We start from the raw sequence: 25,879 nt of genomic DNA, 5'->3' as shown, positions 1-25,879 counted from the left end.
AAAAATAATAAAATCTGAATTTCTAGATAGCTTAGTCTTATATGTTGTGGCTTCTCTTCGAGAAATACTAACACTTGCTATACAAGTGGATTTCTTTTGGTCTGTTTGCTGATCCTAACAGTTACGCCTTCAGGCTATTATTCTGCAACAAGTGCTTAACAAAAAACTTATGCTCAATTTAGGCCTAGTACATACCTCTTCACCCGAATAATAGACTATTAGCTGCCTCCAATCCTAAAGTCACGAGAGAGCAAGCCAAACATGTTACTGCTGGCTCGCACAGATGCCCAATCCAATGTGGTCTTTTGATTCGGCTCGACAGACTTTTCTCGGAATCCATCGCAATGATAATACACAGGGGCCACGCAGCAGGGGTCTCTGAAAGATGTTTGGGCCCCGTGAGGGCTGTGTGGAGCAGCAGCTGACGTCACTACGCAGAGAGAGAGCTGCGCATTGTGCGCAAAGAGCTACGCGCTGTAGTTGGGTGTGAAGATGGCGGACGAGGAGGCCGAGAAGGACCGTGGTCCTGAAAACGATGTTAATGTCATTATAACAGACCTAAAACAACGCTTAGAAGAACTGCAGGAAAGAGCGGTCAAAGAGAGCAAAGACTCCCCGGTCCAGTCCTCATTCAATTATTGCCAAGACTTCTGTCGGGTAAGTGACCAGTGGACTAGTGCCTAGCCTCCCTCCGCGTCTGTTCCCAGTGAGCTTGTAGGGAATGTGGGGGCACGGCGGTGGAAAGGGCAACGTGTTTTTTTGCATTACAAAATGTAAAACAAAAGTGTTCTTTGACAATTCTGTACGTGGTTGTACGTTGATACGTTGCGCAGTTGTTGACAGTCTGTGGCTTAGCCTAGCTTCCAATGGCTAATAAATGTATTAGCATCTTGCTATCGAACTAATTGTATTTATAATAGGTTTGCACATATATTTTCTTTGTAATTATTATGATTGTGGTTTTTATCTGCACTGCTTTCGAACGTGCCTTTTTGAAGATTACAGTATGTTAGGATCTGGTTGCAGACCCCGTTATGTCCAAAGCCCATAATGTTTAGTGTGTTTAGTTCTGTGCGCGTTCACGCCTCCATCGTTCCACTGATTGTCTCTGCTCGTGTTGAGGTCGTGCATTGTCTCAGGGATGTTGGACCCCTGGTTAAATGAAGAACAAATTTAAACTGCTAAAGCTTTGTCTTCATTTGTGCAGCTCACAAATGTCATGCATTTCATAGATTTGTCGTTGCTTTTCACGCATGTGTACGTGCCAAATGGAACGCACACATTCACAGGGTTCATTATGGTAGAATCGTGCACGTGAGGGCTCCACAATCTTGACACATTTTGGCGCACGCCCATGAATGGGCTAGTTCTCACACAAATATTATCTACAGTAACACTTCATATAATTGTAATTTTATTAGTGCGGGCTTCCACACTCGCCAGTACTAATACATTATTGTAATCATATGAATTTGATATGATGACTATCTGGCAACACGTTTGAGTCCTCTCCTCTATTATTTGTTTGTAAAATAAAGTAAGCAATTGAATTTTAGATTCTCCATGCTTTCAAACATCAGGCGTGATGTCAAAATTTGGCCCAAACCGAAAATGACCTGCTCTACAACATCACCTCCTTAATTTATGCTCTCAAAAAGGTGGTTAAGGTTTGGGTTAGGTTTGTTAGGAAAATTTGCCTTTTTTGTTGTTTTGTTCTGTATTTTTATTTTTTTAATTATTATATTTGGTCAGGGTAAAACATGTATCCATTTCCTGGTTCAAGAAATCAACAGCCCAATGTCTTTGTGACCTTTTGTGTAGACCCTGCTGGGATACGCAGGCCACTGGCAGATTGAAGATGAGCCTTTGCCTGTAGTTCAAGTATACATGGTTGCCCTGCAGAGTTATGCTGAGACGTCTGTGCACCTGTCTGTGGAGTGTGACAATGTGCAACTCGTGGTAGAAAGGCTAGCACTGTAAGTTTAACTATTTTTTTCCTACCACACCTTTAATGAGACTACTTTTGAGTTTTATATTCCTTACATTTTTATTGTCTTTCTTAGGAGTTTTGTGGAACTATTGCTGTCACTAAAGGAGCTTCCAGATGATCTATGGAATGACTTCAGGTCTTGTGTCCAGGTAATGAACATACACACCTACCCCCACCGTTACCCATCAAATATGGGACTTAAAATACTGGTGTCTTTAGACCATAAATCGACACCAAACAATGAATGAAGTGCAGTTGGACAAATGACTACTCAACACAATTGTCCCTCACTATAACGCGGGTCAGCTTTCGTGGACTTGCTGTTTCGTAGATTTTTTTAATGTCATCTTGCATGCTTCTTTTACAGCGTATGAACGTGCATTCTGTTCTGTGTCCTAATTGGCTAAGGGACTGTAGACCATTGTCAATCAGTCTCCTCCGTGCCATGTCTCCTGTACATTACAGAATGCGTTCAGCTTGCCAGATTTACATAAATGTTTGATTGCTAGCAGTATGACTCTGATGTTTGCAAGTTTTCTCCCTGACAAAACCCACAATGTCGATGAAACGTTCTGCACCAACAAAGTTACCTACAAGCGTTTGAACTTTGAGAGTGTTTAAACGAGAGAAATGTGAGAAAATGTTAATGCCTGTCTGAGAAAAGTGTATAAAGTGTGGTGAGGGGTTTTACAGCCTTAAAACATATATAATAATTGTAAAAAATAAAGCTGACTACTTTGCGGATTTTGCCTATTGTGGGTTATTTTTAGAACGTAACCCCCGTGATAAAAGAAGGACCACTGTATACTTTCATTTATCACTGATGGGCTAGGTATACTCAAGAATTGAAGAGAAAGAAAATCAACATCAACCAACAAATTGTACTTTTTCTTTGTGACTCCTGAACCCCAGCTAGACATGGATTTCAAAACATTTGTGTTGGCTGTTAAAATGTAAAGATGATATAAGATTTGGTTTGAGTGCATTTTTGATGCCTGGTGCATCATTTGTGTAAAAATATGGTAAATATTTACCCTAGACACTATTCCACCAAATGGAGAAACATAAAAACCTATATGCATGCACATGTTTGATTTGGAGATGGGACGATATACGATAATATCGTTAATCACGATAAAAAAGGTCCACAATTAATCGTTCGTGGCATTTTTTAATAATCGTGATCATCGCACACGATTATAATCGCCTTTACGTCACCACACTGCCTCATGTTTCCAGTTCCAATACAACGTTTAGATGTTAGTTCTGCTGTTTGCCCACTCTGTCATAGCAATGACACTTGTAGCTTCTGTGCTTATCTCTGTCTGAACTATATTCTGCCAGATATCAACAATAAACAAAGTCTGATCCATAACTCTGCACAGGAACGTGCCAGAGCGCGCCTCACCCGCACGCACAGATGAGATGCTAATGTGTGTACATCTTATATTTTTACCTACAATAATGCAAACTGTAGAATAAAACAACACCTTTTAAACAATAGACAAATTAAGTCTAATTCATACAGCTGAATACAAATGTGCCAGAGCGCATGGTCCGAATGTGCACTATGTGCACAGAAGCAATGCTAACGATAATACATGGTATAGTTTACCTACAATTACGTCAATAGCAGAATAAACCACGCTTACCGATCGAGAACAGCATCCAATCCATCCAAAAATAAGGTCCACTGTGGGATCTTTACTCTTTGCCATGAACCGCTCCGGGTCCTAGAGGCCTCTAATGTACAAACATCCACAGTGTCCTCGATCACATACTCCCTTTGGTTTGTCCGTTTCGTCATGTTTAAAACGCAAAACAACAGTGCGTAAAATGCACCATTATGCACAGATTTCTGCATCCACTCGGCTTCGGCCATTTCCCAATTCAGCAAAGTGCCTTAATTGGATTGTGTTCGTCGACGGGCACTTGTGTCACTTCCGGCACAACAAGGACTGGTCCATTTCGACAACATGCCATTGAGGAGAACACATTTTCTTGCGGGTACGTCTGTTTACGGAAAACCATGTGATACATCATCCTGTTCCGCTGCTCATTGGCTGTAAGGGGAAAAAGTCACCAAATGTGTGTGTAAACTTTCCGTCATCTGTAGCACTGATTCGCTGTCTGCGGCCTCAGTAACCCACAACCCCCACCTTATTGGCCAACACTGGTGTCAATCACAAGCTAACACGTGTGTTAAGCACTGAACAAAGTTGGCGCTGTCAGAAGTTTATTATGCCTGAAATCGACAAAAGAAATGCAAAGAAGTGGCAGAACAGATTTCATATTTGGAGTACTTTCCTGCAGCAGATTGACCATGGAGGATCTTATTTTGTGGACATAATTTCTTGACTGGATTATATTCTCTGGATCTTTACGGAACAAATGAGACCAACTTTGTGTGAATATGTTGATGTTTGACAGAACCAGAGCGCTCAGTAGTAAGTGAAGTCCAGATTCACACTTTGTGACTTTTCTGTTAAAACGTCTTTCCTGTCAGCACTGTGGTGATTGCAGGTGAAAATGGTTTGTATATCCAGAAAGACGAGCGCTGCAGCTTTCATTTGATGTGTAGATTGTTTGTGTGGGTGACGCAGAAGTATATGTACATTGCTGTAAAGTTGTAAAGTAGGCCCGGGCCGTCGGAACATTAACAGATTAATAATTATCGCGATAATATTGTTAATCACGATTATTTTGGCCACAATAATCGTGAGTCTAAAATTTAATATCATCCCATCCCTAGTTTGATTGTCATGTTTGATTTAAAATGACTCACCTGCCAGTCTGTATGCATTTTGCGTACCTGTCATGCTGCTTAGCAGCAAAGTGTGAGTACAAATTGATGCTCTGTAGCAACGTTTTTTGTATATTTCCAGAAGTTAATCTCGATTTATTAGTTAATTAATTAATTTATTTATTATGTTTTTTATTTGTGGTTAGGTCTCACATGGCAAACTCCAGGAGAATGGAATCACCCAGCTCTCCATGCTATGGACTCTAGGCAAACAGAGGGGGGTTTGGGCCAACCCTATACTGCAAGGCCTTCTGTTGGGAGAGGAACTAGAGACCATGCAAAGTGAGTGAAATACAGGTCACTGATATGATTTAGGTGGTTATTCAAATTATTTTCTCAGGTTAGTTTATTCATCATTCTGGCATTATAGCCTCAACAGTGCTCATTGGAACATTCTGAAAATGCTTACAGAAATCCTTCTGTAACCAAACTCTGGTGTTGCATCGATGATCCTTAACAGCTATCCCTGGTGTTTTCAGTTGAAAACTGGCTTGTTGAAGAAGGGCCCGGTCTGTTGGAATTACGGGTGAAACAGCTGATTAAAGATCAGAAGCTGGAGAAAGCGGCACAGCTGGCAAAGATCTGCTCCGAGAGTGCCTCATGTGACGGAAAGGGAAACTTCAAGCAGATGTACCTCGTCTGTCTCTGCAGTACCTTAGAACAAGATCAACTCATGGAAGAGGCAAGGCTATATTTTATCTGTTATTTGTTAAGTGGGCTGTGTATATTACACTGGTCAACACTAAATTTATTGTCTAAGATTTTTTAGCTGATTTAGGATAATTTTGATGTGCTGAATCCAAAAATCACATTGTTTTTTCTCAATCAGGTCAACATTCTGAACTAAGCTACATATTTGTTTTTGGACGATTTTGTTTACATGTATGAGTATTTTCACGTCATATGATGCAAAATTCTGTTATATTTCTCGCTATAAACAAATTCTGAAGATTTTGCATGTGCCAACTTATGACTAATTGTTTTTTTTATATTACAAGTGAATGAAATGGCTTCGACTAGAAGATCTTGCAAAAATAAGCCTAACATATTCTGCTACATCTGCGGTGAATACACCAATGTTCCTAACAGGAATCAAGTCACAAGTTTCATAAAGCATGCTTACCATGCTTATTTTGGTATTAAACTTGGTGACCAAGATGAAGCTTGGGAGCCACACATGGTATCATGTCATGCACCGAGTATCTGCGTCAGTTTGGAGGGAGCCGACATCAATCGCTACTTCTGGGCTATTGATGTGACTGGGATCAACAGAAAGAACCAAAGCAGCCTCAAGTATCCTGACCGTGAATCAGCACGTCGTCCTGTAGCTCACTGTGAAATTCCAGTACCTGTCTTTGTAGAAGTTCCTGACATCAGTGACAAAGATTCCTCCAGTGTGGTTTTAATGATGATGCTCCACATCCTTTTTCCCAAAAGGAGCTAAATGTTCAGGTTTCCTGAGAATCTGGGATCACTGAGTGATGAGCAGGTGGAGAGATTCCATCAGGACATAAAAGAGATGGAGACCAGGTATCAGGGACGCTGAGATGCAGTCATGATGGCTGATTACTGTTGGACTCTGAAGAGAGACATCCCTGCTGCTGAGCATTCAAGGGGTTCATAAAAACAGAAGTTCATGTCCTGAATTTTGCGCAATGATAACGTAACGTTCCAATTTACATGTACTTACCTTTATCAATTAACATAACGTAACATTTAATAATACATTCTGTTAGAAAACTATTTTTTATCTCCTAAAACATTTTTTGGATGAGAAATATTAAAGAAAATCAACTGATAATGTCACAAAATTGTAATCAATTTAGTCAGAAGATCGGATTTTTCTAAATCAAATTAGCATAAAAACCTGACCTGACTGAGAAAAATGGATATCATTTTTGGATTCAGCAGTGCTAAATGGTCCTAATTCAGTTGAAAAAACACAGACAACTTTCAAAAATGTTTTTTTTTTGTAACCCAGTGTTATCTATATTATTTGTTAATATGAATGTGTTTATGTGTTTTTCCCGCCTAGCTTAATAAGGTGGACTGCCGGGATGCACTAGAGATGATCTGTAACCTGGAGTCTGATAGTGATGAAAAAGCAGCGTTCACGTTATGTTCTGCCTTCTTGACCCGCCAGCTCGTACTGGCTGATGCTTACTGTGCTTGGTGAGATTTCTAGTGTTGTGTTGTAATTATTTTTTATATCATCCCCTTTTGACATCCCCCTAAGTACCTGACATATATTTTTCAGGGAGCTGACATTGTTCTGGAGCAAGCTTCTGAAACGACTTGAGCCATCAGAGAAGGCTTTTCTGGACAAATGTGGTCAGATGTCTTTATTCTCAAAAACTGTCTACCACATCTTGTTCCTCATCAAAGTCATCCAGTCTGAGGTTAGTTACATGTGTCTTCGTCCAGTTATGAGTTGTACTTTTTAAACTTCAAGTTTGTGCTGTTTAAATCTTCTACAAGGATTTTTATAACTTAAATTGCATGGATTTTGGTTTCACTAAAATTTTGTCTTTTCAATTTCAGATCATTGAGGGTGGTTTACCAATTTGCATTGAAATGTGCATAAGGGCTCTCCGGATGCAGTCAGAGGATGGAAACACAAAAGCCACACTGTGTAAAACCATTGCCTGTTTGCTTCCCAATGACCTTGAGGTGAAGAGGGCCTGCCAGCTCACAGTGTTCCTCCTGGAGCCCACGGTGGACTCTTACTATGCTGTGGAGACTCTTTACAATGAACCAGATCAAAAAATTGAGGAAGAAAAAATGACAGTTCCCAATTCGCTGCGCTGTGAGCTGCTTCTGGTGTTCAAAACGCAATGGCCTTTTGACCCAGAGTTCTGGGACTGGAAAACACTAAAACGCTACTGCCTTGCTCGTATGGGACCGGAGGCTTCCATAGTTTCTTCCATTGACTCATTGAATGATACGGATGATCCAGAGGAGGAGGACATGTACATCGATGATGGATTTTTAGAAAGTGCTGATAGAATTGTCAGTGGCACATATGAACTAACAAACACAATGGACAAGAAACAGAAAAACAGAGAACAGAAGAAGCTGCGAGAAAAGGGATTTATTTCTGCCAGGTTTCGAAACTGGCAGGTTTACATGCAGTATTGTGTACTCTGTGACAAGGAGTTCTTAGGCCACAGAATTATCCGCCATGCACAAACTCACTTCAGCGGGGGCGTGTATAGCTGCCCCATTTGTGCTCAGTCCTTTAGCTCCAAAGACACCCTGACCCCCCATGTCACCTCACATGTTAAACAATCATGTAAGGATCGCCTAACCGCAATGAAGACCAACAGGAAACTGGCTAATCCTAAAACTGCTGCCCCAGTGATAGCTGCTATAATGGCCAAGACTGAAAGTGACATTTCAGAAAGTGGTGGTCAGCTGGGGCAAAACGCTGGTGGTGTTCAAATTGTTAAGACTCGCCTTTCAGTTGAGCATGGTGAGGAACATGTGTGCCCTGTTGGAACATGCAAAAAGGCCTTCAAGTTCTACAGAAATCTTCTTTCCCATGTAAAAGCCCACAATGAGAACGAGGAGGCCATTTCTTACCTTGAAATGCAAAGTAAGAAAGTTGTGTGTCAGTATTGCCGTCGCCACTTTGTCAGTGTTAACCATCTTAACGATCATTTACAAGTCCACTGTGGCGCAAAGCCATACATATGTATCCAGCTCAACTGCAAAGCTAGCTTTCTCTCAAATACTGAACTGCTCGTACATCGAAAAACACACACTTCTTTTAAAGCGAGATGCATGTTTCCAAATTGTGGTAAGATTTTTAGCGAAGCATTTAAGCTTTATGACCACGAGGCAAAGCATTACAAAACGTTCACTTGTAAATTTGTTGACTGTGGCAAGGTTTTCCATACACAACAGCAGTTGGATTTGCACTTGAAAAGCCACACAGTCAAAAAAGAGCAAGATATTTCTGCTCAAGATGAAAATCTCCAAACCCCACAGACTAGTTCTTCAGTTAATATGGCTCACAGTATTTGTGATCCATCCCCATTAAAAGAAGCAGACAATTCAATGGAAAAATGCAGAGCTGAAACTGTTAGTGTTGGCAAACCAGAAACCCTTGAAAATTTGCTGAAAGCTTCTCAAACGCCAATCAAAACTGTGGATCGTTATGAGATCAAAACTGAAAACAAAGAGAAATGTTTTGTTAGTGAGGCAAGTCAGATTGTAAATATTCAGATACCTTTGCAACCAGAAAATGGATGTTGTAAAACAGAAGCATCTCAAAGCCAGTCACCTGATCTTTTAAAGCCTTCCCACCAGTATCAGAAACAGCATGTATCTCCATTTGAGGCTACTATAAACAAAATGCTGCGTGAAAAAACAGTGTTGCACAGTCAACTACAAGTTTTCTCCAGTAATGTAAATAGTGGCGTAATAAATCACAATGAACTGCCTGTCAGTATAAATCACAATGAACTGCCTGTCAGTAATGCAGCTAGGCCAACATTACCAACGCTACCTATTCCTGCTCCTATAGTGACAAAGTTGCAAGCCATTCCTCCAGCAGTCGCTACACCATCTGTAAATCAAAAAGAATCTGCTCAAACTGAGACTGTTTTGAGAGAGAGATATCATTGTCCCTTTGAAAACTGCACAAGAAACTATAGTTGTTACAAAAGTGTTAGCAAACACATAAAAACGACCCATCCAGAGTTGTATGCAATACGCAAAATTCCACGAAGTGAAATTAGGGTAACGTACGTTTCTGGTTCACCTCTGGCTCCAAAGCCTATTGCAGTCAAAACACAAGAGAATCAAAAAATAGAAATTAAGAGGCCAAAGGTCATCCAGCCTAGTCCTTATACAAATATGGTTACAAATTATAATGCAGTTAGGTTGCCCCCCCCAGTGACTGTAAACCAGACTGCCCCCCAATTAATGGAAAATGTATTAAACCCTATTGTGGTGGCTCAATTAAAAACAAATGTCCATCCACAGAGTTGTTCACAAACACAAAAAATCTTACCAAAAATCCCACAACAGGAGCAAGTGCAAAACCTTAGAACTTCAACAATAAATTTACCCAGACCATCAGAGTTTATGACTGGATCCCTGGGACCTAAAGGTCTTGTAGAGTCACACCCACCTATCACTGTAACAAATTCAGTTCCATTGTCAAGTATTCACTTGCCGCCTAGTAGTCAGATAAAAACCCAAGACGTTCGGACAGTGTGGTCCACTCCCCTTCATAATCAACAATTAAGTAGCAACTCTTCCCAATTACATCCAAATAGGCTATTGCCATCTGCCCATATGCCTATGTCGTCCAATGATCACCATTCCATGAATCCAAATGCCAATTTGGTAAATTCCTTAACAACGGCACATAAAGACATGCAAAGTAGTGCTCAACATCTTTACAGATCAACATCCACCAATACAGTTCTTCCACCTAAAGTTCCAATAAAAACTGAGGAGCAAAATGTATCTTTGTGGTCACCTGCCTCTGAAATTAAGCATGTTCAATCTGGTAGCCCTCCTCAAATACTCACAAACAGGTCAGGCCAGGTGGTAACTGCCAGTTCTCCATTTCCACTTAAGGATCCTCCTGGCAGTCTCCTGGGTTCAGACATATGTAAAACATCAATGGACCCTAATCCAACATCTATTACACAATGTGGTTCTCTACCTCTTTACAAACCACCTTCAGCTAATGCTGCATTGACATTGTATGGGCAATCAAACCACTCACAAATAGGCCATCAAATGCAGTTGCCTCAAATTCAAAAGACACAAATTGCCTCTGTTAAACCTTCACAAATACTTCCTAAGTCCATGGGCAGTACTAATGTTCCTATCCCATCTAACTGCTCACCTTGTAACCCCATAGAATCAAACATTGCAGCTCCTATTCCAGCAACAAGTGTGCAAATTGGTACAAAACCACTTGTACCTGCTAACATTAAAAGAGAGGAGAACTGTAACTTCAGTTCTTTCACAATGCAAAAAGATTCACCAGAAAACACAACAAAAAACACTGATACAGTGCAAAATCCTTGTCAGCCTCCTGAAAACCTAAACACTACAGAGAATCGCAAAACAGTTCGAAAAAGAAATAAGGTCAGATGGCCAGCAATTGTAAGAGATGGGAAATGGTTTTGTTCACGGTGTTACAGAGCATTTAGTAGTTCTAAATCTCTTGGTGGCCATTTGTCTAAGCGATCGGCATGTAAACCGTACGATGAAATGGAGCTGAATGCTGATCTCCCAGCATCATTTCTTGACCTCCTAAATTCTGACCAAACTGTTAATCTTCATCAGAACCATCCAAGTAATCCATGTGAGACCTTCAATAACATACCCCACACATCAAAATCACATTGCTTGTTAGAGCAAAAAGGCAGCACTTCTCAGAAATACCAAGAAAGGTTAAATGGTGAGACAAGCAATGACATTCTTAAGCAAATTGTTAAAGCTGCTAACATGGCAGACCCGTTTGTCTCATCACATGTATCTCAGTTCCAAAAACCTTGTGTTTCTTCTACAACAAATTTTCAGAGTAGCTCTGTCAAACAGTCTATAGATGGTGCTGGTCGAGATGTTTGCTCATCTAACATTCCTAATTATCTTCAACCAAGGCCACCAGGCAGAAGATATCCAACACCACTACTTTCCCAAGCACTCAAAGATAGCAAAGAATTAGCCTCAATTAGCCTCAAGGCTAGCAGCAGTCAACAAGAAATTGATTCAAAAGATCAAGTCTCAAGCATGTTGCCGCAACTCGTACATCCAAAGAGTCCAGGTACAACCAGTGTAATACAACCAGAGAGAAATAATATGGAGCAAGATATCAAAAAGAAATTACGAGAACAGATCTTGGCTGGCGATTTTCAGCGCAGAAACAACTTGGCTAATGTTTGCCATAATTCTGGGGCTCAAAGCCCAATGTCCTGTGGTTCTGAGTCAAGCTCTAAAAATGAGGATTGTCAAATGAACTGGGATATTAAAGGATGTTTTGCAAACAAAGAAAGCCCTGCCATCATCCCTGGTACTCCAGCTGAAATTGAGGAACTTTTACAAACCAAAAGCTTTACACGCTTAAGACAACACTCCAACCCAGAGCAGGACATGCAGAGCTCCACAAGTGTAGATCTCTGTCAGGATGTTGATGCTGAACCCCAGCAGCTGTCTCCCAGTCAACAACAGAGTTTTTCAGAACTTAAGATTGCATTTGAAAGGCTGAACCTTATCAAGGAATTACCTGAACAAGTCCCTGAGTCTGTCACTCTAAATACAGGTTTAGACAGTTCAAGCACACACGAAGTAACACCAGATGATTCCTTAGCTGTGCCCAAACTATTTGTCTGTGATGCTGCAAACTGTGCATACAATACATTTTCAAGTGAGGCGTATTGGAGACACCTCTATAAAGTCCACAATTACACATTTGAACAAGTTAATGCAGTCAAAAAACAGCATGGACAATATGCTCCATTTCAGTGTCAGAGATGCAGTAAAACATTTACACGCAACCCCAATCTTAAAGCGCATTACATATCTGCTCACCAACTGTCATTTGAAGAAATCCACCAGTTAGACGTGAAGCGTAAACAGGACAGGGCAGCAATGGTCCGCTTGATTACCTTGCACAATGGTGGTGCAAAGAAAAAACGTCTGCCAGCATCTGTTGGGCACCAAGAATTACTACATCAGAAACCAAGTAATCCAGGGGGCACATCAGTTATTCAGGCTGTACCCAAGGCAAACTTCCATAATTTGACTGTAAAACAAGAAGAACATGTCCGAACATCCACAGACGAACACACTCCCAATGGCCATCAAAGAACTCCAATCAACGGGCCATTTTCAAATGGTTGTCAATCAGTTATTGCTCATCTACCTCAAGCAGATGTTCCTTATCAGGCTAGAGGGCTGCTCACACCTGGCAAACAGTCAAATAGACCAGCAACAGTGAAACAGAGTAATGATCTGATGAAGAAAACTGACAAAAAATCCACCTCAAGTGACACATTAAGTCAATACAAGCCCTACCGCTGTGTTCACCAAGACTGTGAGGCTGCTTTTGCCATCCAGCACAATCTAATCCTCCACTATCGAGCTGTTCACCAATCTGCTCTATCGGCCCTTGAGGTCAACAAAGAGCAAGATCAAAATGAGGCTGATGGAGTTGTGGAGCAGGAGGAAGAAGAGGAGGAGCCATCCATTTCAGAGTTCCGATGTCAGGTCAAGGACTGTTCCCGAGTTTTCCAGCAGGTCCCTCAACTCATGCAGCACTACCTTAGACTACATGAGTTCAGCATTGATAAGGTGGGCGATCTGTTGTCAGTAATTAGGCTTGGAAGATTTACTTGTGGGCATGAAGGATGCGCTGTATCATTTACTGCTTTCTGGAAATATATTGCACACATTAAAGAACTACACAAAGATATCAAGCTGTCCAAACCGGAAAACATGTACAAGTGTGAAATTGAAGGCTGTGATCGTGCCTATGCCACAAAGTCCAACATGCTTAGGCATCTTATGAAAAAGCATAATGATTTTTATCAACTTAAACAAAAAAATCAGCCAAAACCCGAGGATGTTGTTAAGCAAAACTCCAAGAAAGAGTATCAACTTAATAAAACAAGTGATGGGAAAGAAAATATTGAGAGTAATCAAACAAGTCCACAAAAAGACAATAATGCAAAAAGAACAAGGAAAATAAACAACTATTGGACCAAATATGAAAAACCTGTTTTAAAATCAAATGTAGAAGCATCTGCAATGTGTACTAAATCCTATCCATTACAGTATCCTTGCATGATTAAAGGATGTGAGTCAGTCATGAATTCTGAGAAGAGCATCTTAAAACATTACACTGTCCATGGACTTAGTGAAAAGTTTTTGGAACAGCATAGAAGTCACTACATTTTCTGCAAAAAGTTTCCCAGACAGAAAAATGGTTCTGTTAGAAGTGATGATTCTAAGTCAGACCCATCTTCTGACTCTGAACCTGAGTTAACTGGTCTCAATGGCACAGAAGATATGCATTTTGATGATTCCAAACCCTTCCTGCGCAAAAGGACTAGCCCAATCATCCCAGCTTCACTGCTTGATGGACTGTCTAATGATGACAGTTCTGATGGCTCTGTAGTAATGAAACGCAAGCGCGGAAGGCCAAAGAGGATTGTTGAAAAAATTGTCAAACGCAAAAAAATGTCCCAACCACTTAAAGTATGTGAGAGCAGGGATGAGTGCTCTGATTCATCTGTTGCCCTCTCAGAGAAAGAGTCTGACCAGCCTATGTCTTTGGCTGCCTTCAAACCAATGGGATTTGAAATGTCTTTTTTAAAGTTCTTGGAACAGTCAAACAAGACCCAACCTTCCCTCTCGTGTGAAATCCCACTGTTTGGCCCATGGGTCAGATTATCCCAACTGAACACCAAAGAAACTTGTGTGAAATTCAGCAATCGACAGAATCTGAAATCATTGGACAAAGTAAAAATAGTTATGGATAAAGCATTTTTAGGTGTGAGCGAGCTTATGTTGAAGCAATTGCAGGATATGCAGCCTTTGGTTATATTGGAGAAAATATAGTCTTTTTGGCAGTATCTCAGGACAATTCAACTGCATACCCAATAGTTCTGAACAGTACAGCTGTTTTTTGACGAACTGTAAAATTAAATGTATATCTATAGAAAAGTGTAAGCATGTTTAACTTATGATCTGAAATCTATGTCTCAACATTCACTGTGAGACTGATAGTGGACTTTGTATGCTAGTATTGTGATTAGACTGTAATTTGAAAATGTTGTGTACATATTTTAAAACGCCGCCTACTGCCACCAGCAGATTCACTCTTATTAAAACTTTTTTTAAAATATGTTTATCTGCTTGTATGTGCCTCATATCTTAAATTACATGAAGTTGCAAAGAGGATCCTAACAAAATGGCAAAATTTTGCAAATACTTCTTGAGTAGTACTGTATTTTAAGTGATAAGATGCGTCAAAATGTGACAACATAATTAAAATCAGGTTTAATATATTTGGGTAGTTCAATGTGTTACTTAACGTAACATTGCCATCATTCTACACAGACATCACTAATACATAAAAGTAGATTAAATACATCTTTTATGTTTTGAAATTACTGTATATCTTCAGATCATCTCAATCATCTCATGTACCTCACTGGAAACCAAAGGATTTTTGACCTATAGTCTTTTACAGGGTAATAGTGTGAAATTGAGGTGATGAGCAGAGAAGACCTTCAGACATGAGCTTTGCACATTCCAGTACCAAAATATTTATTAAAGGGTGAATATGGGTAAAGTGTGGGTGTTGTTTTTTTTTATCCTTTTTATTAATAAATCCATGCAACTTAGAATTATTGACAACCTAACCATTGATGTGGGCAGAATTAAAAATAGGTGAATATTTTCTGAAAAGTGATGATTGTACGAAAGTTAGCAGTGACAAAGTGTAAGCATGCCTAATGATATATTATGGTTATACCTTATTTATTTTACAAATTAAAATACAAAGAAGTAGCCTATTTATAAAACCAAAAATGTTTCTACAATTTTGTCACTTGTCCTATAGATGAGGTGGGACAGTGTATAAAAACAGGAAAACGTGTCCTTACTCTGAGCGGGCTTGCATGTCCTCAAACCTGACTCTGATTTGGCCTGGAAGGGGCCCCTGCCTGCTTGTTTCCATGAAAATGTTCCTTTGGCTATACACTTCCGCCGGTGGTATGAAACCCATGGAGAATATTCCAAAATATTGTTTTAACTCTCTTTCCATGGAATCATGCAGGTAACAGCCACCTTCAGAAAGTTACATATTGTACCTCTAAATTTAACAAGTTTCTGAAAGTTTTGAACTTCAGGAACCGAAGGGTTTGATTGGCGCACTCCATCGTGTTCTCCACTAGATGTCGCTATTGTCCAAGCAATGAGCTGTTCATGCATCGTCTTTGCTGCGTTATATGCACACATAAAAACAATTGTAGAGCAGAACGTTACAATAAAGCAGTATTATGAGTTTTTAAATAGTTTTCGTGTAGGCAAGTATAAATTATGTTAACAATACGCAGCCAATTTCTGCTGTACTTAAAACTTTTCACAATTTCTGCATTACTGTATTGCACTTCTCTTTGTCCTGTTGTTGTAGCCTAGTCCATTCAAAAGCTACCCTATTAGGAAGTTATGTTTGTGTTGTTTTGGACATTTTGGAGGCCTTGGGCTGGATACTGTTAGTTCTCACTGACCGCACTAGACCGGCTTAGCAGGTTTTCATCACGCTACGGAGCGGGCCCTGTGTCAGTGTTTGCTGTGGGCTGTGTGCATACAGAGTTGTTGACAATAGACCCAGGTGGTTGGTTATATCTCAAGTTTCTCTCTTCCACTGGGATGTAGCGCCTGGTGAAGCATTTCCAAAGGCGCTTCCAGACAATATAGACAAACTCCATCACATTCAGAATGATGCAGAGAATCGACGTGCTACCCATAATGTAGAGAAAGATCTTTTTTTCAGTGGCTTTTCCTATGTAACAGTCCACAGTGTTGGGGCATGGGCTCTCACTGCAGCGGATCAAGATGGGCATATCAAACCCGTTATAGACAAAGTAAAAGGCCAACAGGAATCCAACCTGAAAAGAAAAGAAATATGAGCTTAATTTCATTCACAAATACACCTAGCTTAATTGGTAAAATGGACTGTATGGTAGAGTGGAAATGGGTGAACAATTAGTATCAGAGTCTAACTAGTGGACAGGAAAAAAAAAAAACAGTGAAAGTGGATACATATTAAAAGGCATCTGAGGTTACATTGATTGCTTGGTCAGATCAGTGTGGCACAATAACAAATACATGCACTTGTTTTTTTGTTTATGTAGTTTTCCTGGAGACTGATTCTAACTACTACATTAGCCTACACATCCTAACCGTAACCTATATCTTTCAAACCATGTTGCTGATGATCCAATATTGAAGGATTCACCTCATGATTGTTGGTTCTCACAAGTGACAGTGTAAACAAATTTCAGACCCCACAAAGCAATGAATATACAGTTATAGTAGCCTTGATAGTGTCTTTGCTCCATTATGCAACATCAGCGTCTGAAAGCATGTTCTTGTTTGTCCTCTGATATTGTTGCTCTTTTCTAAGTGTTAAAACTTTTCAACATGTGCTACAGATCTCATCATAGGATAGGAATATCTAAAGGTCACTCATGTCATCTTTAAAGTTTCATGATTTTATAGTTGGTCAACACTGACAACAAATACAATGTTTTTGTGAAAATGTTGAAAATCGTATTTCTTTTTTTCTTGAGCAATTTCAGGTAACTCATGCAAAAGTACTAGAACCAAAGTCCCTGTAATAAGAATGGGCTTTATTAAGGGGGCAGCCAGATGACATGCAGCTCCAAATCTCTGGCTAGGCACCTGCAGTAGTGCCTGTGTCTTTATCATGCATGCGTACATTATGCATTAGCATAGATTTTAAATAACAGGACATATAAAAGCGACATAAATATTATACTAAATACTTTTCAGCTGTATGTTGTATTTTATTTTAATCTTAATCAGCTCTTCCATGTCATGTACAAATAATGCAGATGCAAATTTTCAGTCAACTTTTTCTTGCTACATGGTGTCTAAACATGTAAACAAGGCCTGCACTGTCAGACTAGAGCTGTATTTGATTTGCTGTGTTTTAATCCAGTCCACTTAGACATACTTTAAACACAAAACACTGGAGCTGCTCCTCAAACCTCAGAGTGCACAAGTGTGAGTAAATTTGAATGAGGACAGAGATGTTCTGTGGGACCTGCTCATTCAAAGCTTTTAAAAACAAATCAATTCTAGAACAAATAGAAAGCCAGAACAAAGATTTGAGTAATTGGGGGTAGATTTTTTTTTTTTAGACAAAATGTGTAAAACTATGAAACAAGAATATGTATGTCCCACCTCAAAGGCTGTCTTGAAGAGCAGGCTGAGGGTGTAAGTACAGAACAAGCCTCCATCGAGACTGCTCTTATCAGTATACAGTTTGCGTTTGTGACGGGCCTCGCGGTGCTCTCGGTAGGCCACATGCAACGCCACCAGCAGGGACGGGGTGGACACCATGATGAGCTGCAGTGCCCAGAGCCGCACCTGTGACACTGGGAAGGAGCGGTCAAAGCAGGCGTTCTCGCAGCCTGGCTGACGAGTATTGCACACAAAGTCTTTCTGCTCATCTTTCCAGACCTGTTCAGCCGCTGCCACGTATACCAGGATCCGAAACAAGAAGACCACTGACAGCCAGATACGGCCAATAACTGTGGAGTACTTGTTGACTCCGCTCAGGATGTTTTCCAGGAAGCCCCAATTCATCTTATCTGAACAAAACCAGAGTCAACTGTTAGAGACTGTCAATTCAGTGCAGTTTTCTGATGCAACAAGTCCTATGAACTATTAAGGAGTCCCCAAATGCACACTGAGCAAGTAGCAATGTTTTCACAATGGAAGATGGGACAACTGTCAATCAATGAATAGGCATCACAAACAGTTCTGTGGAACAATTGCTGAATAAAGGCCATTTCTAAAGGCACCCACAAACAAAAATGTTATCTGACTTTCCATGTTAATTTTGTGATCTATAAAAAGATACTTCATGTGAAAATGAGTGGTCCCTGAACTGTGGGCATAATAGGGTTCAGAGATGATAACAAAAACACTCCAATCAGTACTCTTCAAATTAATAAATGTGTAATTCATATTCAAAATGGCCAATAGATAGCCTAGATAAGCTATTTTGTTTAGATAAGAGTGCTGCATGTAAATGAGACCTTTTACTACTTTAGGAGTGTTCAGATGTGGAAAAGAAGTCAGGAGAACACATCTCCATCACCTCCAGCCACATACATATTTGTGGCAGGTACCCTCATGAAATATTAAATATGAGCTCTGGCCATTCTTATAGACAACACACAACTAGCACATTTTCTGTCCGATAAACTCTCTTCATAGCACTGTGTCACATTCAGCCTTCAGCCATTCATTATTTTTAATAAAATTATGTACCTGTGTGTCCTGGGACGCCTCTCCTCCTGGTGCTCGGTTTGTGCTGTTGAGTGTTCACAGGTGACAGCGTTGTGCTTTAGGGAACTGCTCCATGCCACGCCTTGCATTTGAATGATGTCAAAACTTCTCCTGTCCAAGCTGTGCGTTCAGAGCTTACAAATACTGTAGTTTTATTTATAATGAATTATAACAGCAAATATAATTTAGACCACAGTCAAGTTCAACTACAACCTTAAAACATTTTCTCATTAAACATTTGTCTGAGGGGAGTTTTCGACTTAGGATGCTAGCTCTGTAAAGAAAACCCATAGAGTCAATGGATAGCCCTAGAATTTGTGTTTGTGGCTAAAGCTATGATGACGTGAGTGTGTGGACGTTGTCATGGACACTACTAATGCAAATACACCTCTGAGTTGGTGCTGAGTTTACCTGAGCAAGAGGCAGCATTACCATCCATCAATTATACATGCATCAGCTCAGCTCTCACTCTCAACAAACACAACTGAGGAATCAGTTTGGGCTCTTTGCTTTAACAAAGTTTTAGTCAGTCTGTTCCCAGTCTGGTAATAAAAGAGAAACAAACTAGTCTGAGTAGTTTTTAGCCAAGGCCCTCCACCAACCTCTAGGATATATTTTACTGCACAGGTTGTAGATTCATGTTTATGAGTGTGAATAAATACAGTAATTGTTTCCTTTAGGCTATAGATTAGAATTATTTAATGGACACAAATAATTTAGTTTATAGGCTTCTATTGAATAGGGGTTGTCAGTCCAATTCAAACATTGTGTGACGTTTCGACTTGTTTTAAAAAACATTTTTTTTTTTTTTTTTTTTTTACATTTCCACAACGTAGATAAGTAAACTGTAAATAATAAAATGACTGCAGCATCACCTCCCTACCTTTTGTGGCGCTACATAATAACAACCTAGGCCTACTCGTCCAACAACCTGTTCACCTTCCTGTTGCGTTTATTTAGCCACAAACATGGCGGCGATCTGCAGCCACATCTCTCCATATTTCCTCTAACGTTCAACAAACCAACTCAAATTAGAGCACCATACGAAACAAACCATGTCGGACCCGGAGCCGGGTAAAGGAAATGCTACTCCAGTGAACCAGTACAGGACCCCAGGACTGAGGGGCGCCAAGACCACCACTCTGTTCCGAGCAGTCAATCCCGAGCTCTTCATCAAACCCGTAAGAAAAAGCGCTTTTACTTTGTGTACTAGAGAGAACTACCATCTAAACTAAAGCATATTGAAGCCTGTTAAGCCCGACCCAGTCAACAACTAAACCAAGACTGAATCAAAACGTATTTCTTCTATTAATTGATTTATCTAACATAACCGTCGAAACCAAAGCCATCTCTTTCTTTGTTTGTCTCAGCGGACGAAACAGCTGGTCTGATGGTTGTGCTTTGACTTGTTTGTGTTTTGCAGAATAAAACTGTGATGGGGTTTGGTCTGCTCAGCATCACCCTGTGTGTGTGTTACCTGGGCTACATGCATGCCACTCAGGAGAACCAACAGCAGCTCTATGAGGCCATCGACAGTGAGGGGGAGCGCTACATGAGGAGGAAGACTTCAAAATGGGACTGAATAGTTATAGTTCTGAATAAATGTCTTAACCAGATGAAAGGGAAAATCAAGTGACTGTCCACCACCACAGCTATCTGTAGAGCAGTTTTTCATGATAAGAAATGTGGTGCAATTCAAGGGATGGAAAAGGACTAAATGTAATGTATATTGACAATATAGATTATATCAAATTGTTTATTACTTCTCTGTTATTCAGCTGTTTCTTTATGTTTTTGCCATTGACAAAGTACTTTATTTTCTTGGGTTAACTGACTACACAGTCAAATTTATCAACTACACCATTTCATTTCCACCTGAGAAACTTTCAGAAGTGGGTCCAGTGACACTCCTCACTTGGTCTTCTCCTCCTATGACAAAGTCAAAGATAAATTAATAAAGATTTAATTACATGATGCACTACCACAAAATGATTGTAAATGATTGTAAATTTAAATAATAAACCTAATATAAAAAGATATTTCTGTGTGCTGTACCTTGATGATCCCAGCTAGCTCTCTCAGTGCCTGTTCGTAACGCTCCTCCAGACTTTTGAGAAGTTCTGGTTTGACCATTTGTTTCTGGATCCCGGGACTGCCTGCCTCTCTCACCATATGCAAGAAATTCTTCTCCTGCACAAATTATACTATTCATAACTCATTTACTGGTACTTTTGATTTTAGTTTTGGACATTTCGAACCTGTACTTGCAGCAGGAAGGTGAAGGCCAGCCCAGCTCTGCCCGCTCTTGCTGTTCGCCCGATTCTGAGCCAAAGGTTGGACAGTGTTAAAAACAGGACACACTTACCACACAAAAAGTGGGATGGCACGGAGGGACAGACCTGTGAATGTATGTCCGTACAAACTGTGGTGCATCATAGTTTATCACACACTTAACAGCGCTGATGTCAATACCTCGCGCCGCAGCGTCTGTGCTCACAAGCCTTCAGGGAAACACACACTATTAATACAGAATATACACTCATTGTATAAAGGTGTTATCATTTATACCATATGCATTAATAAAAAATGTTTCAATTGGCGTGGGCTTTTAGTGAAGATTATTTCCTCATTCATACACATGTGGTGTCTGTAGATATACTAACACTTGGATCTTTCCCTGCTGAAACTCCTTCAGTGTCCTCCTCCTCTCCCCTGGACTTAGTCTGGAGGAGAACTCCACTGCCTTGATGCCTCCAAATAACTGTAGCAGCAATACCAGTCTAAAGAAAATGTCAAATGTCATGAAATGTTTCGTGCACACTATATTCAGTACAGACAGAGACAGGTGTCATGTGTATTCTAACCTGTGAGCTGCCTCTCTGGAGTTGGTGAAACATAGGACAGGGCTAAGCTTCATCCAAGTGACAAAGTGCAACAGGACCAAAGGCTTCTTACTCAGTGTACATGGGACATAGTATTCCTGACACAAACAGTACAGTGAGGGGATATCTGGTCTGTGCTCTGCTCTGCTCTTGCATGTAGGCTGAATACTTACTGTTAGCCCTTGGGGGAAATGAAAGCGCTCCGGTGTTGGGGTAGGAACTGAGGCAGGTTCTGACACTTGATGAGCTGAGGTAAAGAGACGTGGCTGGTACAGGCCGAGCTGTTGGAGCTTTTCTGGGTTGTGTGTAAGAGTCGCAGAGAATAACAGCTTCTGAAGTGGCATTTGAGCAGGGCAAAGACTAGAAACAGGACAGTGCCTCTTAGAACAATACAGCAGCATTAGTAAAATACAGCAGGAGCCGTCACAACTTAAGGAAACAGAAATGGGAAGTGGCTCACCTAGCTGCAGTGAGATGTACAGCCTCTGGCCTCCTAAAGAGACAGTTTGCTTCTGTTTTTGATACATACACAGCTTTGACCAGCTGACTGAGCCAGGACTGGTGCATACTGTCAATCATTCTGTCTGCTTCATCAATTATCTAAACAATACAATGTGAATGAGGTGTCTCTACAGCATTAATACAATTTAACCTTAAAAAATTTAGAAGAAAAGCTTACAAGAAACCGCAGATGTTCCAGACAGAGACTGGAGTTTTTGTTGATGTGGTCAACAAGGCGCCCTGGAGTAGCCACAACAATATCTGCAAGACTGCGCCTTTGACCACCTCTGTAAATAAGATAAGTAAACTTTACAAAAAAATGTCCCCATACAGGAAACCATGTTTTTTCATATATTTATTTCACCGTGCGAAAAAAGAAACACAAATATACAGTAAGTATGAATGAACGGTGAGGTTAGGTTTTGGAATGTCAAAGTATATGAAAGAGCAATGATATGTTCATGTTATTTGTGCAAGTTTTCATATGTAAGAGACCTCACCTGACTTCTGAAAGTGAAGCTTCCTCAGCTGCCAGTGACTTGTGTCCTGCCACCATCACCACCTTGAGTTGCGTGCCATCTGCATATGTTGAGAACACTTTCCACACCTGCTGGGCAAGCTCTTTGGTGGGTAGCACAGCTAAAGCTCTCACTTCACAGACCACCCTCTGCATCAGCGCCTGCTCAACATAATTCACACATTTCTTCCTATTTCTGCATGGTCTATATTTGTCCTACCGCTTGGTTTTGATTTGTCCCTCTTATCTTTTCAAACAACAGGGTAAATTGACCAATTTTTCCTTACAAATGATATGTCTGTAATCCCCCTGTTGTCCAGGTCTGATCCACAGTAAAAGCCAAAGTTAAATCTGTCAACTGGACAAAAAGTTGTAGGAGTGAAGATGTTCCGCTGCTCATCCAAGCCATTTCTTCACTTCTGGTCAGATTGCTGGTGGACTGGGCCTCATAACTATCTGCAGGGAGGAGCCCTCTCAGTTTGTTGATATCCAAAATGGGCATTCAATAGATCTAAGACAGCTAAAAAAAACAGGACAACCGGGAACCTGAACCAAGAAGGATAGGCGTAACTGTTCCTTACACAGCTGGTGTGTCTCAAAAGCTTCAGAGAATTTTTAGACAGTTAGAGATTCTGGTCTATTTCAAACCTACAAGCACTTTAAGACAGAACCTGGTCCATCCAAAAGACAAAATTCCCAGCCATAAACAAAGTAATGTGGTTTACTCCATTCAGTGTAGTGAAAAGCGCAGTGAGCGTTACATTGGAGAACGTAAACAACCGCTCAGAGAATGTACCAACACAGTCATGAGAGCTCCTCTAGATCCCAGTCCGCGGTACATCTCCATCTCAAAGCCATTAACCACTTTTCTGAAGATGGTGAGGCTTAGCCAGAGAAAAGTCAACTGGTTTGAGAAGGTAGTTAAAAAAGCCATTTTTGTTAGGAAGACAATCCTTCCTTGAACAGGAATGGGGGCCTTAGACATCACCCCAATATACAACTCCATCATCAGACCCAAAGTAAACAAAGGAAACAAGGAGAACAACAGAGCGAGCCATTAGGCCCATTAAGACCCAATGTAGGCCCACTTAGGCTGAAACTGTAAACAATAGCCGTTTACAGTTTCAGTGTGGTTAGCTCCTCCCTGCAGACAGATATAAGAAAGTGTCCACCAGCAATCTGACCAGAACTGAAGAAGCGGCTTGGATGAGCAGCGAAACGTCTGGGCAAAGCCTTCTCTGGCACATCCTAAAGATTCTCAATGGGGTTAAGGTCTGGACTCTGTGGTGACCAATCCATGTGTGAAAATTATGTCTCATGCTCCCTGAACCACTCTTTCACAATTTGAGCCCGATGAATCCTGGCATTGTCATCTTGGAATATGCCCATGCCATCAGGGAAGAAAAAATCCATTGATGGAAAAACCTGGTCATTTACTATATTCAGGTAGTCAACTGACCTCATTCTTTGAGCACAGACTGTTGCTGAACCTAGACCTTAGCAACAGTTGGTAAATCCAGGTGGTGACTTTTTTGGCCAGGCAGTGTATAAGCTAATGTTTGTTTACTGGTCTGTTATCAAAAGTAGACTTACCTGAATAACAGGGAGGACAAAAGTAAGTGTCTTGCCGCTGCCAGTGGGAGCTGACACACAGATGTCTCTGGGTCTGTGGCCCCCAGGACCCATCAACAGTCCATGATGGGAACTCTCAAGGATAGCTGGGATAACCTCTGCCTGAACTTAAGACAAATAAATGTCCAAATTAACACTAAGTCCATTTTATGCATTGGTTAATGTATAAATACCTGGAAAAAGATGCTGGATATGATTGCTCTGGAGTTTCTTGAGCAGGTGAGCACACAGTAGTGGCACTTCTGAGAGTGGATGAAGATTATCTTTAATGTTTTGATGAATAAGGTCAGGCTTAGCCAGCCACTGAGGCAGCACTCTATTCACCTGTACACACATTAGTTCATGAGAGTTTTTGCATAACATGCCCAAGGAATTTACATGATAGACAGAAACAATAATGTTACAGACAAACATGTTACATCATAACCTAGAATATTTAGACAGAAGAAATACAAATATCAGGATTTGGCAATAAACAAAAGCATAAGTCTGAAGGGTTTTCCAGAATTGTAGTATCAGACAGTATCCACTAGTATCCAGTATTAGGGGGCGTTGAGAGTCAATCACTGTGAATACCTTTAGTATGTTTTTTTTGGAAAATCTTCCAAGAACAGGGAACCCTGCAGCAGCGGACTTCTCAGGAGTTTGTGGGGAATCTTTGACTTGGTCTTTGCTCATGTCCTTGCCTCCAGTAGCTGGAGTTTGTATATCTGAAACAACAATTTTGAGAGCTTGTAGCTTCTCTGCATGTAAACAGAAGTTCAACTCACCAGTTTGTTGCCTTACTGCAGACTTTTTCTTCTTCTTCTGGATCACATCTTCATCCTGGTCTGACTCTTTCACATTGTCACTACTACCAACCACTTGCATTTTTCTTTTCTTTTTTAAATCTATAGGAGTGGTGTTTTCTTCTGATGGTGTGGATTCAGAGCCACAATGCTTCTGTCGCTCTTTGGCTTTCTCCTTAAGTTTTGCCAGTAAAGTCTGAGACCGACTGTCTTTATTATCGTTACCATCTTCCTCGCCGAGATATCTGGAATAAGAAATTTATATTTTTGCAGGGCATAGTTACTTTGATTAACATAAGCGAGAAAAGGTCTTACCTGTTTACAAGGAACAATGACATTATTAGCTACGTATATTATGCGTTTCTGACTATACCGTGAATAATCCCATGAAATACTAAAAATCAACAAAAAATATTCAAGTATAATAAAATAGTTCCAAGGCAAAACACAAACACGTTTCACATTCTAAGCGCAGCTGGATGACGTCAACTTAAGTCGCCGAAAATGTCGTGGAAAAAAAAAAGTTTACAACGACTTTGAAAACATTTTATAAGATGTTGTGTAAGATTTAAATAAAAAAAAAAAAAAAAAAAAAAAAGGTTTTACAATTGCTTGGGGTTATATTCAAGTGTTGACAACGCAGCAAGAACGCAAAGTAGGTAGCTTAAATTTAAAATTCACAACCAT

General features: G+C 40.4%; 4 protein-coding genes across 4 annotated transcripts; 2 read left to right on the top strand and 2 right to left on the bottom strand.

Moving 5' to 3' along the window:
- Nucleotides 1-411: 411 nt before the first annotated feature.
- znf292b (zinc finger protein 292b) lies at nt 412-14,667 on the top strand. Its single transcript, XM_033990542.2, has 8 exons — nt 412-657; nt 1,822-1,976; nt 2,064-2,139; nt 4,940-5,075; nt 5,273-5,475; nt 6,829-6,965; nt 7,051-7,192; nt 7,335-14,667. Exons 1-8 carry the CDS (start codon nt 493-495, stop codon nt 14,379-14,381), a joined length of 8,061 nt encoding a protein of 2,686 aa, XP_033846433.1. The 5' UTR covers nt 412-492; the 3' UTR covers nt 14,382-14,667.
- A 1,291-nt stretch (nt 14,668-15,958) lies between these two features.
- Nucleotides 15,959-18,939, bottom strand: gjb7 (gap junction protein beta 7). Its single transcript, XM_033990959.2, has 3 exons — nt 18,855-18,939; nt 17,760-18,169; nt 15,959-16,438 (listed from the first exon to the last, which is right to left on the bottom strand). Exons 2-3 carry the CDS (start codon nt 18,162-18,164, stop codon nt 16,091-16,093), a joined length of 753 nt encoding a protein of 250 aa, XP_033846850.1. The 5' UTR covers nt 18,165-18,169; nt 18,855-18,939; the 3' UTR covers nt 15,959-16,090.
- An 890-nt stretch (nt 18,940-19,829) lies between these two features.
- smim8 (small integral membrane protein 8) lies at nt 19,830-20,531 on the top strand. The gene is made up of 2 exons (XM_033991150.2): nt 19,830-20,053; nt 20,296-20,531. Exons 1-2 carry the CDS (start codon nt 19,928-19,930, stop codon nt 20,452-20,454), a joined length of 285 nt encoding a protein of 94 aa, XP_033847041.1. The 5' UTR covers nt 19,830-19,927; the 3' UTR covers nt 20,455-20,531.
- Nucleotides 20,532-20,615: 84 nt separating this feature from the next.
- Nucleotides 20,616-25,683, bottom strand: ddx51 (DEAD (Asp-Glu-Ala-Asp) box polypeptide 51). The gene is made up of 15 exons (XM_033991149.2): nt 25,508-25,683; nt 25,175-25,437; nt 24,981-25,114; nt 24,578-24,728; nt 24,366-24,511; nt 22,756-22,934; nt 22,434-22,542; nt 22,215-22,354; nt 21,928-22,114; nt 21,737-21,852; nt 21,536-21,652; nt 21,272-21,373; nt 21,131-21,194; nt 20,928-21,062; nt 20,616-20,801 (listed from the first exon to the last, which is right to left on the bottom strand). The coding sequence occupies exons 1-15, from the start codon at nt 25,528-25,530 to the stop codon at nt 20,784-20,786; spliced, it is 1,884 nt and encodes a 627-aa protein (XP_033847040.1). The 5' UTR covers nt 25,531-25,683; the 3' UTR covers nt 20,616-20,783.
- Between the last annotated feature and the right edge of the window lie 196 nt (nt 25,684-25,879).

Source organism: Periophthalmus magnuspinnatus, chromosome 24, assembly GCF_009829125.3.
Source record: "Periophthalmus magnuspinnatus isolate fPerMag1 chromosome 24, fPerMag1.2.pri, whole genome shotgun sequence".
Classification (NCBI taxonomy): Eukaryota; Metazoa; Chordata; class Actinopteri; order Gobiiformes; family Gobiidae; genus Periophthalmus; species Periophthalmus magnuspinnatus.
This window is presented reverse-complemented; position numbering and strand designations above follow the sequence as displayed.